Source organism: Octodon degus, unplaced genomic scaffold, assembly GCF_000260255.1.
Source record: "Octodon degus isolate 3935 unplaced genomic scaffold, OctDeg1.0 scaffold00036, whole genome shotgun sequence".
Lineage (NCBI taxonomy): Eukaryota > Metazoa > Chordata > Mammalia > Rodentia > Octodontidae > Octodon > Octodon degus.
The window spans coordinates 15,225,922-15,239,998 of record NW_004524612.1 but is presented as its reverse complement, the minus strand read 5'-3'; the positions used below and the strand labels follow the sequence as shown (position 1 = coordinate 15,239,998).

Here is a 14,077-nt window from a genome sequence, read left to right as displayed (position 1 = left end):
TTAGAGGTAAATTAATCCATGGAGGGGCATGGTGACCCTTTTTCTGGTGCTTTAGGGTCGTGCACAAGGTCTTTCCACAGCTGGCATCGGGGTCCCTTCCCCTCCGCATTCCTCCTCCCTGCCCCCCATCCTGCCTAGCACAAGGGATCCAGGTAGGAAACAGGTGTGTTTACTGTTGGTGGAAGAGTGAGATTCCAGAAGCAAGCCCGTTGGAGTAGGGTCTGTGTTGGGCACTGGAGTGGGAAGTAAGTTGCTCCTGGCAAGGGTCCAACATCTTTAAAGGTCCTTCATAAAATATGTGTATTAGTAATCTGGAAGGGTCTTGCAAGAGACCTCAGATTTATGGCTTTTGAACCATGTACAATTTATTGGTTGGTTGGCTTGGGTCTTTTTTTTTTTTTTTTTTTTTAATAGAATTTCACCAAGTAGTTCAAACTGGCCTGAAACTCACTATGTCACTTATGTAGCCTCACAGTGATCCTCCTGCCTCAGCCTCCTGAGTGCCTGGATTACAGGTGCTTGACACTTCACCTAGCTCTATTGTTAACTTAAACATAGTCATATGAATTATAACTATAAACACTGGACTACTGTTTTAGAATTTTGGTTTGGTATTGGAAATTGGAGGTCATGACATCACATGTTCCAGGCAGGTACTGTGCCACTGAGCTGTATCTCCAGCCTCTGTTTTAATTTTATTATCTTTTTATTTGGTACAGGGTTTTGCTATGCAGCTCAGACTCTAGTGATCCTCCTGTCTCAGTTTCCCCAGCACTGGGACTGCAGGTGTGAGCCACCACGCGTGGTTTCGGTGGCCAGCTCAGTGGGGCCAGCATGCCATGTGGTACACTGGATCAAACCCAGGGCCGCCCACTTGCCAAGCAGGCACTTGGACCGCTGAGCTATCTCCCCAGCCCCTTTGTTTTAATTTTGAAATTCTGCTCTATGTCTTGGTGAAATCTTACACAAATATCTTTAGGATGTCTCCTACTTTATTTCCTTCAAATTGAAAATAGTTTAAACTTTTATTTATTTATTTATTTATTTTGTGTGGTACCAGGAACCGAACTCAGGACCGTGTGCTTGGCAGGCAGGAGCTTATGCCATTGAGCTATCTCCCTAGCCCAAGCTTAAACTTTTAGCAATTGCTAACTCAGCCTTCATTCATAAAAAGTTATTTTGTCTTTTTTTCTTATTTACCAGGAAAAAGAACTGTTGATTACAGAAAGTCATGAAAATATGAAAAAGTATACTGAAACATCTAAATTCACTATAATCTTCCTACTGAAATGTCACATACTGGGTTATTTCCTCCTAGCTTTTCTTTCAGTGCTTACATACGTGTGTATTATATGGATTATTTAGATAGAAATGGGGTTATACTACCTGTAATCTGCACTTCTTGGGGGCAGGGGCTCCTGCTATGTAGTTCAGGGTGTCTTGAACTCACATATAGCCCTGCCTGGCCTCAGACTTGCAGTGGTCCTCCTGCCTCAGCCTCCTGAGTGCTGAGATTACAAATGTGTGCTACCATGCTTGGTTTATAATCTGCTTTTTTTTTTCCTTTTTTTTTTTTGTTTTGCTTTATTTTGTTTTTGTATTTTAGGGAAGGGTCTACAAAGTGTTCAGGGTCTTTACTATATCAGACTCCTCGTGATCCACAGCCTCCCAAGAGCTGGGATTACAGGTGGGTGCCAGCACTCCCAGTCTCCATTGCCATCTCAGCGCGCCCCAGGGGCGGGGCTGGCACCACAGGCCCAGGGATCAAACCCCTGTGCCTGCTTGCAGGTGCTTTACTCTGCTGAGTGATTTAGCTTTTAAAGTTACTAGTAGGTTATATGATTCCACTCCACCATATATTCCTCAAAAATATGAATTTTGAAAGCTGCACGTAATGACTGCCTCTTATTGTGAACTACATGTACATTTATACTCACTGAAAATTTTTCTTTTTTTTTTCTTTTTTTTTTTTACAGGGGATCAAACTCAGGACCTTACACTTGCCAGGCAGGTGCTTATGCCACTGAACTATATCCCAGGCCCAATTTTTATTTTCTTTTTTTTCCTTTTTTTTGGTGGAACCGGGGATTGAACTCAGGCCCTTGCACTTGCCAGACAAGTGCTTATTCTACTGAGCCATCTCCCCAGCCCCACCAATTTTTATTTTCTTAATGTGGAAAGTTTAAATTATTTTCAAATTTAAATAAATATTATGAAAATCCAATTGACTATCTCTTGTCATAAATGCCTATGAACTTTTCTAATTATGTAGGCTGACCGCCCTGGAGTGGTGGCCATGGGGAAGGTGGAAACACCTTTACTTCCTGAAGCACCCGCCCAAGGCTGCCCCTGGAAGGGCTGTGGCGACACACACCCTTCAGGGATGAACAGCAAGTGGCTTCCCCAGGGATAAGGCTTGAAAGGTCACATTCCAGGGACCCCTGGAGTCCTGGTTTACAGTGCCGGCTGTGACAGACGATGGCACAAGTGCAGAACCCATGTAGTGGCCGAGATCTGGGGTTGGGCAGCACGGCTTCCACAGATTGTCACGGACTGCAGCGTCAGCTCCTTTGGGTTTTGTTCTCAGCACCAGGTCACCACCACTGCCACGCGGGCATGTGACACAGCCAAGGTGCCATGGTCACCACTCTGTATGTGCTGCGGCCCATGTTTGCGCTGAGATAGCACTGGTTTAATGTTTAACATGGAGCACGTCCTGCTCGCTGTCTAAGAGCTCAGATCACAGCACGAGGTCCTCGGTCCCCACAAAGAGCACCAAGCAGCTGTATCATCAGACTGTTGCCCGGTGGAAGGGCAGGTCCCCAGGGAGGCGGGCGATTGCCACAGCAGGTCCACAGGTGCAGGAAGTAACTTGGAGTCTGGCTCAGAGAACCCTGAGGGAAGCGGAACCTCTCAAATCCAGGCTGTGGTTGTAGGTCACCAGCTACAGGTCTGTTAGTTTCTCTGGAGGACACCAGGCTGCGATGGACAAGTGGTGGCCACTGAATTGGCCACAGGCTGCTGCACCAGGGAACCCTCTTGTCCCTGGTTCTCTTCACTGTGCTGTGAAGCTCAGGGATCTTCATTTCGCAAAGAAAGTGTTGCAGGCAGCCGAGTTAGATAGAAATAGCATTGGCAGTCAGACAGGGCCAGGCCCTCGAAGGAGATAACACAGAAGACAAGTTGCCTTACAACTGTAAGAGGGACAGATGCTCCTGCTGTGGGCCAGACCTAAAGACCAAAGATCGAACCAACGCTGACCTCCCTAAAGATAAGCATCCGGGATTGATCGCGTCACCTTGAGGAAGCCAAGGAGAGTCACTAATCCAGCTACTACCAGCTGGCTACTGGACAAAGTCCTGTTCTATATTCATGCCCACTTGCTACATGACTCACTTCCCCATTAGGTCCTGGACTTAATTTTACCTGAGCAATGGTGCTTGTAATCTCATTGGTTGACCATAGTTTTGTCCCACCTCTTGCCCACCTAAGTGAGTTCCCCTGTTCTCCATCTTAGACCCGCATGGTTTTATCCTATAAAAGTCCCTGGAAGGAACAGCTTCCCGGGACCACTGCTCGGGGCCCCCTCCTGTCCCTCTCTCAGACAGGAGTTTTCTTTCCCCTAATAAATATATTCTGCTCTTAACCTCCATTCATTCCTAAAATTCATTCTTCAGTTTTAGAGAATACATCATCCCAAGTACCTTTCAGGTTGGGAGTTTTACTTTTTCCCCTATATCACAAGTATCCTGGGAGGTGAGACAGGAGCACACGTTCATAACAAAAATGCTGGACTGTTCCATGTCGAGCTGATTATGTCAGAACTGACTGGGGTTTAACCCAGATGCAGTGTCACATGCCACTAATCTCAGCACTAGCGAGGCTGAGGCAGGAGGATCACAAGTTTGAGTCCAGCCTGGGCGACTGATTACATCAAGAGCCTGTTTAGTGAGACCTTGTCTCAAAAATACATACATACATACATACATACATACATACATACAGCTGGAGATGTAGTTCAGTGCGGAAGCCCTGGGTTTAATCCCCAGTACCAAAAAAAAAAAAAAAAGGTAAACTCGGGGGCAGGTATGGTGGTAGACTCTTGTAATCCCAGCTATTTGGGTGGCTGAGGCAAGAGGAGTCAGTTCAAGGCCAGCCTGGGCAGTTTAGCAGGGACACTGTCTAAAAATAAAAATTGAAAAGGGCTGAGGATGAGGCTCAGGGCGGAGCCCTTGTCCCCGTGTGGAGCTGCAGGTGCAGTTGCCTGCGGCTCCAGCTCCCTCAGTGTTCAGGCTGAGTCCTGCTCTCCCCCCTCCATGTCAACGTGGGCCAGGAAACACCTCCTCCCCCTGCCGGGACGGCTCCAGACAACAGCTGGCAGGAAGGGGTTACCCAGGTGAAGGTGGCTGCATCATTTCTTCATTTCTTCAGGAAAGGCGGGCAGGGCACAGACCCACTATGCTGTAGCCCTGGGGGACACCCACTCCCAGCCTTCAGCGGGGAGAACAGCCGAGGGGGGCCGACCGAGCTGAGCACTGGAGGGGGAAGCCTATGGCACTGCCTCTATGTGACCACAGCTGCCCGGGTCTCCAAGTACTTGAGGCCCAGTGGCTGGGATATGGTGGCCACAGGTGACCGGGGCCGCTGCCCCACCCTCCTCTCTTCCTCATCAGGAAGTCACACCCGATGGGACTGAGAGGGCTCCAAATGGACCCTCTTCCTCTGCCAGGCTCAGGCTTCACCCAGCCCATGCAGCTGTCCTAGCTGGCCCTGGCCCCAGGGAACAGCCTCCTCATTACTGTCTGCTACCAAGGCAGGATCCCAGGGACAGTAGCTCCCATTTTGGTAGGAATCCTTCTCTTCAAACATTTTCGTTGTTGTTTTCTCTTTTTTTATTTATTTGTTTATTTTGAGACAGGGTCTGGCTGTGCAGTGCAGGCTGGCCTTTTAACTCACTTTGTGGTCCAGGCTGGCCTTAAGCTCTGGGCAATCTTTCTGCCTCAGCTTCCTGAGTACTGGGGTCACAGGTATGCACTACGATGAATTTCTTTTCTCCCAAATCTTTTATCTGGTGTTTCTCGGAAGTGGCTTTTTCCCTCTGGAAAGTGCCTTTCTTGGAAAAAAAACAAAATACAATTAGTTGCCCAGGAGCCCCAGGGCCAAAGCTTACCTCCCTCCTGCCTGTTGCCTTGCAGCAAATCTGTAAATGCGAAGTAATACTTGCTGGTGGATTGCAGCCACCGCAGGTCACTCAGATCCCTGAGGCCCGAGTCCCAGAGGCAGAGGATGCATTTGTGCCACAGCCTCTGAATATTTTATCACTGTCCTTTGTGCTCACTAATGGGGCTCGAGCTGTTCGGTCTGCCTGGGAGGACACTACGAAGTGGTGTCTTAGGCCTCTGTCCCTGGTGATTGATGGTACCTTTCCTGGCGTCTTTCAGTGCCGCTTTCCTTCACAGCTAGATTCCAGCTCTTCAGAGATTAGCAGGGACTTCAGTTTCCTCAACAGTGAGGGCAAAGGGATGTACTAAAGATATTTTCCTGTGCTATCCCGGTTTATGTCTTTTTTATTTTTATTTATTTTTTTTTTTAGATAGGGTTTTGCTATGCAGTCCAGGTGGGCCTTGACCAAGACGTGATCCTCCTGCCTCTGCCTCCCAGGTGCTGCGTTTGCAGCCTGAGCCACCATGCCCAGCTAGCCCTCTTTCCTCCTCATTCTGCAATAGCAGGTAAAGAGTGGTGACCCGGAAGTGCTTCCTTCCCCCATGCTCTGGAGGCAGCTCTGCACTGCTTTTACTGGGCTGTGTGGCAATCAGCTCACTCCACATCAAGTGGCAGCAGTCCCCCGCCCAGGCTGCAGAAGGGAAGGCCCGGTTCGGCCTCGCAGAACCGGAGACTTCGAGCCCCTATGCATTATTGAAATCAGCTGGTAACCTAACCCCCTAACGAGGACACAGCACCACGCTGGAAGTTTCCAGGAGGGACACATGAAGATGGGAGTGCAGTGGACTGCAGGGAGCACTGGCTAACAGCGAGCCAGGCCTAGCAAAGGGAGGTCGACAATGGCACGGTCAAGTCCCGGCTTCAGGGGACCCTGACTGCGTCGCGCCCCACCCCCACTGCCTCTGCCGCTGTCGACTTCCTCTCTTTTCAACCTTTGTACCAAGTGTAGACAAAAGTCCCTTCCTCTGCTTCCCCTTACCATAGGTCAAATAAACACAAATGTAGGAGCAGTTTACTCTCCCGGTGCAGTGGTACCCGCCTGTAATCCCAGCCTGCAGGGAGGCTGAAGCAGGAGGATTGCAAATTGGAGTGAGACCCTGACTCCAGGGGTCGACATTAGGCCCTTGCGCTGGTCAAGCAGGCACTGATGCTGCTGAGCTATCTCCCCAACCCCAAATATTTCTTTCTTTCTTCTTTTTTTTTTAAATAAAGGATAGGGGTTGTAGCTCAGTACAAAGGCCTTGAATTCAATCTCAGTAGGGGAGGGGGACAAGGAAGAAGTGTTTACTGAACACAAAAAGGGAATCACAAGGAAGTGGATACATCAACAATGTAGTTGCCAAGGTACACCTTGTTCTCTGGGGCTCAGAAACCCTGGTCCACTCCACATGCGGTCATGGGAAAGAAGGCCTTGCCAGGGGCTACCCTGCCCAGCCCTTTTGGGGGGATGCCTTTAACCTTCGTCCCCCAAGATGATGCCAGTGGCCCTCTAAATCCCTGAGGATCCGAGCCAGGGCCTCTCTTCCCTGGCTCACCCTCTCAGTCCACTCCAAGTCAGGTCCTTTGCAGGTCCTTACCGGATCTTCTGCCTGCCACACCTCTCTGAGAAGATCCGGCAGAATCACTGCTGCTGCTGTCCTCAGTCCACGCTGGAGTTCACAAGGGTCTGGGTACACAAGGATGACACTCCCTGTGGAGACAGCCCATCTCAATTCCTGATGTACCCCCCACATCCTGCCCCCACTTTTTGTTCCCCTTCCCATTTGGAAAAGATCTATCTTCCTATTTCCCATTATCTATCTTTTATTGCACTCTTTATTTATACTTTGGATTTCTTGCATGAGACTCCATATGATATTTAGGCTGGTGCGTCTGAATTATTTCACTTAACATTGTGGTCTCAAGGCGCATCCATTTTCTTACAAGGGACTTAAATTTATTCTTAGCAAATGAGCCTGGAAAAACTGATTACCCATATGAAGACAATTTCCCGAAATTTGGAGTTAGAATTGTATCTCTACCATGTAGTAAGCTAAAATCAAAATGGATCAAAGATCTATTAAAAAAAAACAAACCTGGAAGACAAAATAAGTAATACTCTTTAAGACATAGGCATAGAAAAAAACTTTCTTCTTTTTTTTTCCTTGCCTATTTTTTGAGACAGGGCCTCACTGTGCAATTCAGACTGGCCTTACTCTCACTGTGTAGCCCAGGCTGGCCTTGTACTCACAGAGATCTTCCTGCCTGAGCCTCTTGGGTGCTGGGATTACAGGTGTGTTGGCACCACTCCAGCCACAAAGAACTTTTTGAACAGGACCCCCGTTGCACTAGAAATGACATCAAGAGTCAGCAGACAGGATCACATCCTGCAGAATGTTTGAGTGCACAAACTGTTAAAGGTGTAGACTGGACAGAGCAGGTGGAGTGCAGCTCGGGGCGGAGCACTGGCCTCACCTGGACTCTATAGAGCCCTTTTTGACTTCTAGGAATTCACAGAGCTGTTGCCCAGCTGGGCCCCAGACTGCTCTGGAGACACAGGGCTGTTTCCTTCGTGCCACCTCTGCCTCTCAGCAGCCCCTGCATCACCCTGAGTCCCCTCTAGGAGCTGGCGGCTTGGATGAAGATCCTTGGCTTCTCCCTCCCAGGTCTCTGAGGCCTGACCATGAAACCTCCTGCTCCTGAGCACATGCTGTCTCTAAAGGGTACTGAACCACAGAGAAACCATGAGGCCACAGAACAACTGGAAGAAGTTACAGAATTTTCAGAAATCTGCCCAAACCTCTTCTCCTTAAGGACCAAAACCAACTATGGCTCTTCTTATACTCCTAGACTACTAGTCAAATGCTAAGCATGCGATAAAGTAGAGTTTATTGACTGCCCTGAGTTTATTAAAACAAGGGAAACAGAGAGAGACCAATCTCAGAAACCACAGAGACCCAGCATTTCAAGGACAGAGTGGTCAGCAGTGCCAGACACCACCCAAGGATCAGGAAAAGTGGCTCTGCTGGATTGGCAAGCAGGAGGCCAGTGGCACACTTTGGGCAGGTAGAAGCGGGCTAAATTAATGGCTGGCTGATAACGGGAGGGAGGAAGCCACTGCAGAATATTATTTGGGGTGCTTGGCCATAGTGGAGGAGGCAGAGAGGCTGCAAACTGGGGTCGACTTGGGTTAAGGGAAATTGCCCTTGTTTTCTCAGCAAGCATTACTGTTTATTCTTGTGTTTTCCTGGGAGATTCTCAGCTTATGGGGAAGGAAAGGCTGGGCTGGCCAGGCTGAAAAGACAGCTGGACGAATGCTGTGTGGGTTGGGGTGGGGTCAAAGTGTGTAGGACCAGGCCCTGAAGCACGGAGCAGAAGACACCCTCCTGCCTCTGTTGCTATGGGTGAAGTTGGCACTGGATGAGTCTGAGACAAAGGACAAGTGCAGAAGTAGAGGGAGCTCAGCTGAGCACCCAGGTCCTGCAGGATCTAGAAGCCACTGGGGCTTAAAGACAGTAATAGACAAGGGGAGCAGGGAAAATGGCACCAAGCAGCCAGACGTGGTGGTGGGCGCCTCTCAGCATGGCACTCTGGGGGCAGAGGCAAGAGGATCACAAGTTTGAGCCCAGCTTTGGCAATTTAGCAACCTAGCAAGATCTATCTGCAAAAAGGAGTTTTTAGTGCTTGCTTGTTTGCTTAGGTACAGGGTCTCACTACTCAGCACAGACTCCATAATGATCCTCCTATTTTAAGGCTCACCTGCACTGGGATTACAGGCTTGTGCCACCATGCCTGGTCTCAGCATGGCATGTGGTGCCAGGGATTGAACCCTGGTCCCTGTGCTTACCTAAGCAGGCACTTAGTCTGCTGAGCTATCTCACTGGCCCCCCAAAAAATGTTTCTTAAAAGGAGACATCAAGGGCTAAAGATGACCACTGTGGGTCCGTAAGAGGCCACAGACTTGTGGAAGAACCATTGTGCAAGGCTGGAGGACTTCCTGCAGGGCTCCTTGTGGCATGGGAGAGTGATAAGGAGTTTGAATCCTTTTTCTAGGCCAAGGATGAGGACAACAGTCTCCCTATGTTGCCCAGTCTACCCTTGAGCCTTCAACCCTCCTGGCTCAGCCTCCTTCTAGCTGGTATTACAGGCAGGTGCCAGCTCACTGGCTTTTTCTTTGGACCTTAAATGTCCCGGAGGACACGGGGTTTGGTCCCCAGCCGCAATCAGGAAGCAGTGAAACCTTTAGGAGGCTGGATGTCCTATAGAAGTTAGGTGGTTGGTTGGAGGTGTCCCTGGAAGGGGACATTAGGACCTCAGCTGCTTCCTGTCTTGGTCTTCACTTCCTGGCTGCCCTGAGATGAACAGCCTCGCTGCTCTGTGCTCCCACCATGAGGGAATCTGCCCTTGAGGCAACATGGCCAAACTTCCCGCCTGACCTCTGAGGCCAGGATCCTCTCCATTATTTTCCACAGCTGGGAATAGCTGTCCCCATGCCTGGGTCCAGGGACTTCCAGAGCATGAGTGGTGTTACAGCAGTTAAGAGGGAGGTTCTGGCTGGAGATGGAAGCACATGAGTGAGGAAAGGGTAAACTAAGGCACAGGAGGCAAGAACATCTTAGTGGTACCTGGGAGTCAGTGTGAATGGCTGGGAGAAGCTGAGATTATGGGTGAGAATCATGCATTTGTGTCCTTGGGAGTCATTGGAAGGCATAGTCCCAATCTGAAAATGAGCTAAGTCCCATTGAGCAGGGAACTCCTGAAAGAAGCCAGAGCATAGTTTGCCTGAGGAAGCAATTAGCTCGCTGCTTCATTTTCAAAGGCAAAATAAAATAAAATAGAACTTAGGAAACTGCTTGTGGTTTTGACCATAATGGGGTTATGAAAGTATTTTGGGCTGGACGTGATGTTGCACAGCTGTGATCCCAGCACTTGCGAAGCTGGGGCAGAAGGCTCATTGTGAGTTCAAGGGCAGCCTGGGCTACGTAGCCAGATGGTCACAATGCCAAAACTGCTGGGAAATATAACAGCGAACACAGGACTTTTTTAAATTCCTGTGGACTGGACAGTGGGCTTGTGCACTTGTCTATGGTTAGGGGTTGCAGTGTGGGAAGTCGGGGGGCAGCACTTGTGTTTGCTGCGATGCATTGGTTGCTTCAGGAGTGGCTGGGGACCAGCAAAGATGTCCATGTAATGTGCTTAGGATGGTGGCTGACATGTAGTAGGATTCAACATAGATGAGCCACACGGTCAGGGTCATTATGACCTTCAAAGCAGGCAGGACGAAAGACCCGCTCCACTGCTGCAGGGACCAGCGGGAGCTGTTGACCGAGCAGATCAGTGCCACAGAGAGTGAACTACAAATCGGCTTCACAGTGAGTAAATTTGCAAAATGTCAGGGCAAACTGAGAAAGATAGTTGTAGATGTACAAAGCAAAGGAACAGCCAGGCATGGTGGCGTACACCTGTGATCCCAGCCCACTGGGAGGCTGAGGCCAAGAAGGATCACAAGCCCCTCCTGGGCAACTCAGTGACTTAGCACGACCCTGTCTCAAAATAAAGCCTAAAAAAGACCGGGGATGTAGTGTGGTGCAAAGGCCCTGGATTCAGTTTCCAGTACTGGGAAGAAAGAGAAAGCACAGCGCAGGGCCTTCCTTATTCTTTCTTTTCTCTCCAGTAGTTGCCAAGATAGAGAGCAGGCCCTTCCCTCCCTTTGGAGCTCCCCACAGCCCCCCGGGTGATTCACGTGCGCTCTGGGCTGCAGGTTGGAACTCGCAGCTCTGGCTCCTCTCTCACCTATGGGGAAGATTTTCCTTGGCACTAAGAAGCCTCTCTTTTCACTTTCGCAGCAGAAGTCACACGAGTAGGTGGACCGAGAAAGAACGCCCTGCAGGGGTTTCCCCTATTGTTCCCAGGACAGCTGCTATCATTTTCTTCCAACTGAATGTTTCCAGGTCCACTGAAAGGGGTTTGGAACTTTAGAGAAAGTCCTGTCTCTTCCCCATTGCTTCACACCTACAACTCCACAGGGGCTTTCTCTCTGAAGTTTTCGGCTTGAATGCAATGTTCTCATAGAAACCATTTCTCCCCCCCTTTTTTTTCTGCCTTATCTTAGCATGCTGGGAGGCTGAGGCAGGGGGATCGCAAGTTGGAGTCCAACCTGAACAATTTAGCAACTCTGTGAGACCTTGTCTCTAAAATAAAAAATAAAATGGAGCTAGAGATGTAGCTTAGTGAGAAGGGCCTGAGTAAAATTCCCAGTACTGAAAAAAGAAAAAGATTAAGTGAGCACTTGCTTAGCATGCACATGGGTCTGGGTTTGATCCCTAATGCTACAAAAACAAAACAGCAGCACAACAAAACTCAAGCCAGACTACCCAACATTGGTCAAAAAAATTTCTTTAACACTCAATAAAAGCAAAAGTATAGGAGAGAGCTTTTATTCATAAAGCCAAGAATTTCATACAGTAAAAGGATACTATCTCTTTTGAAAAGGGATAGATGATAGCAACTGTTATGCATATACTTAAAAAATAATCTATTTGGTTATACACATAGCCCTGGCCATCTTAAGTTGATTTTCTTTTCTTTTTTTTAAAGTTGATTTTCTTGGTGTGTTTACTGGGCTGTGAAAGATCTAAGGACCTTCTTCTACCCCCTTTCTTGATACCAGGACAAGATCCCCAGTACCTGTAACTCAAAAGGACAGATCTGCCTGGCTTACAGTTTCAGGAGTCTCAGGCCATGGTCAGCTGGCTCCAGAGTAGGGGTAGCATGGCAGGGGAGCCTGGCAGAGGACGAGGTGCTCCACTCTGGCCACCAGAGAGCAGAGAGTGGACAGAGCCAGGGAGAAGAGTGTGCCCTTCAGCTCACGCCCCAGAGGCCCACCTTCAACCAGCTATCACCTCAGCACACTCAGCCATGAACTCATGGATAGATGAGTCCACTGGTACGTAGAGTGCCCCTTGGGCCCATCACCTTCCACATACGCAAGGCTTCCGGGGATATTCTAGATCTCAGCTATAGCAGACTTCTTTCACTAAACTACATTTGCTCAAGCTGAGTAGGCCCTCCAGCAGCTCAGGAAGCAATTCTAAACCAAGTAATAGAAAAGTAATAGTCACGGGGAAGGACTTTTTCTGGAGGTAGGGTCTCACTAGGTAGTTCAGGCTAGCCTTGAACTCACTTTGTAGCCCGGGCTGGCCTCGAACTGATAGTGATTCTCCTGCCTCAGCCTCCCGAGTGCTGGGATTGCAGGTGTGCACCACCACACCCAGCCAGGGGTCAGCCATGTTGCAGCACTTTCCAGAATGTTTTAATTTTTTACTTTTTAAAACTGCTTTTTTGAAGCAGGAAGATCATCCTGAGTTTGAGGCCAGCTTGAATTACATAGTGAGACTCTGTCTAAAAAAAAAAAAAAAAATTATTCAATTTCTCAGAACAACTCTGTCTTTTGTACTGGGGATCTTAAAATAACAGGCTTGTTGGCAGAAGAACAACTCTCCTGGTTCTCTGTACTCACTCACCTATAAAATGGTTCTGAAGTCTACAAAGCCATTTAAACCACTGAGTCCTGGCCCCCCCTCAAGGGCCAGGCACAGGGGCGGTGAGGCTGCCTGGAGATACTCGCTGCCTTCTGCTATTCAGTCCCAACCCTCTATTTCCAATACTTGCCATAGGCCCCGTACTGCATGCCCCAGAATGACCCTCACGTGCTGGCCTGTGATGCAGCCACAGTAAAGGCTCGCTGGATCTCTACAGAGTATGTCATTCGTGCAAGTAATTCTTTTTTTTTTTTTTTTTTTTTGGTGCTGGCAAGCACTGTAGCACTGAACTATATCCCCAGCCAATCAATGTTCGGGTTTTAAAAAGCACCTATTTGTTCCCCCTGTCCCCAACCCACCATTCAAAAAGCACCTATTTGAACCCATGTGTGTGCGTGCCCACCCAGATCCCAGCAGCTTGGCAGGCTAAGGCGGTAGGATGGCAAGTTGGAGTCCAGCCTGGGTAACTTAATCTTATATCCAGTACCTGTCTCAAAATAAAAATTTCTATGCGGGGTGTGGTGGCGCATGCCTGTAATCCCAGCACTGGGGAGGCTGAGGCAGGAAAGATCTCTGAGTTTGAGACCAGTTTGTGCTACATAGTGAGTTCAAGCCCAGCTTGAACGGCAGAGTGAGACCCTGTCTCAAAAAACAAAGTTTTTAAAAGAGCCGGAGATATAGCTCAGTGAAAAGGTCCTGGGTTTGGTCCCCAGTACGGGGAGCGGGGGACGGGAGGTATCATTATTTCTCCATTTTACATTTGAAAAGGGCCGCACCAAGAGGTAGTAACTCGCTCAGGGTCGCGCGGCCGGGACTACCGAGGTAGTGCGTTGAACGCGGGGTGCTTCCGTGGTCCCAGGTCCGGTCCCAGAGGAGAAGGACGCGGGCTAGAGCCGAGGTCCTGCCTGGACCGAGGTTAACCCGGGGCGCCGCGAGCGCCCCCTCCGGCGTCCCTGGGAGGTTCACAGCAGCCTCAGCAGCCCAGGACAGGCGGGAGCGTGCGACACTCCGACAACTTTCCTCCGGGACCCCGCCGCCCCGCCCCCACCCCGTCCGGGACCCTCGGGCACTACAGCTCCCGGCGTGCCTTGGGGCGCGAGGCCCCGCCCCGCCCCGCCCCGCCCCCTCCCGCCGGGTCAGCTCCACAGAGTCGCCCGGTGGCCGCAGCAGACGGAAGCGGAGCGCGAACCCGGGCGGCGGCCGCAGGATGGGGGACTCCAAAGTAAAAGTGGCTGTGCGGGTCCGGCCCATGAACCGAAGAGGTGAGAGCGCGGCCGCCGCGCCGCCGAGGGGGAGGCGGCAGGTGCCCGGCGCGCGTCGCCCGCGCGGTGAGG

At 49.9% G+C, this 14,077-nt stretch overlaps 1 protein-coding gene across 1 annotated transcript in view; it reads left to right on the top strand.

Annotated features, from left to right (window-relative positions):
• The first annotated feature begins 13,892 nt into the window (after positions 1-13,892).
• Positions 13,893-14,077, top strand: part of Kif13b (kinesin family member 13B) — a 197,872-nt gene continuing 197,687 nt past the window's right edge. Inside the window, 1 exon segment of the mRNA XM_004630706.2 lies at positions 13,893-14,005. Coding sequence (XP_004630763.2) covers positions 13,951-14,005 — 55 coding nt within the window. The 5' untranslated portion in view covers positions 13,893-13,950.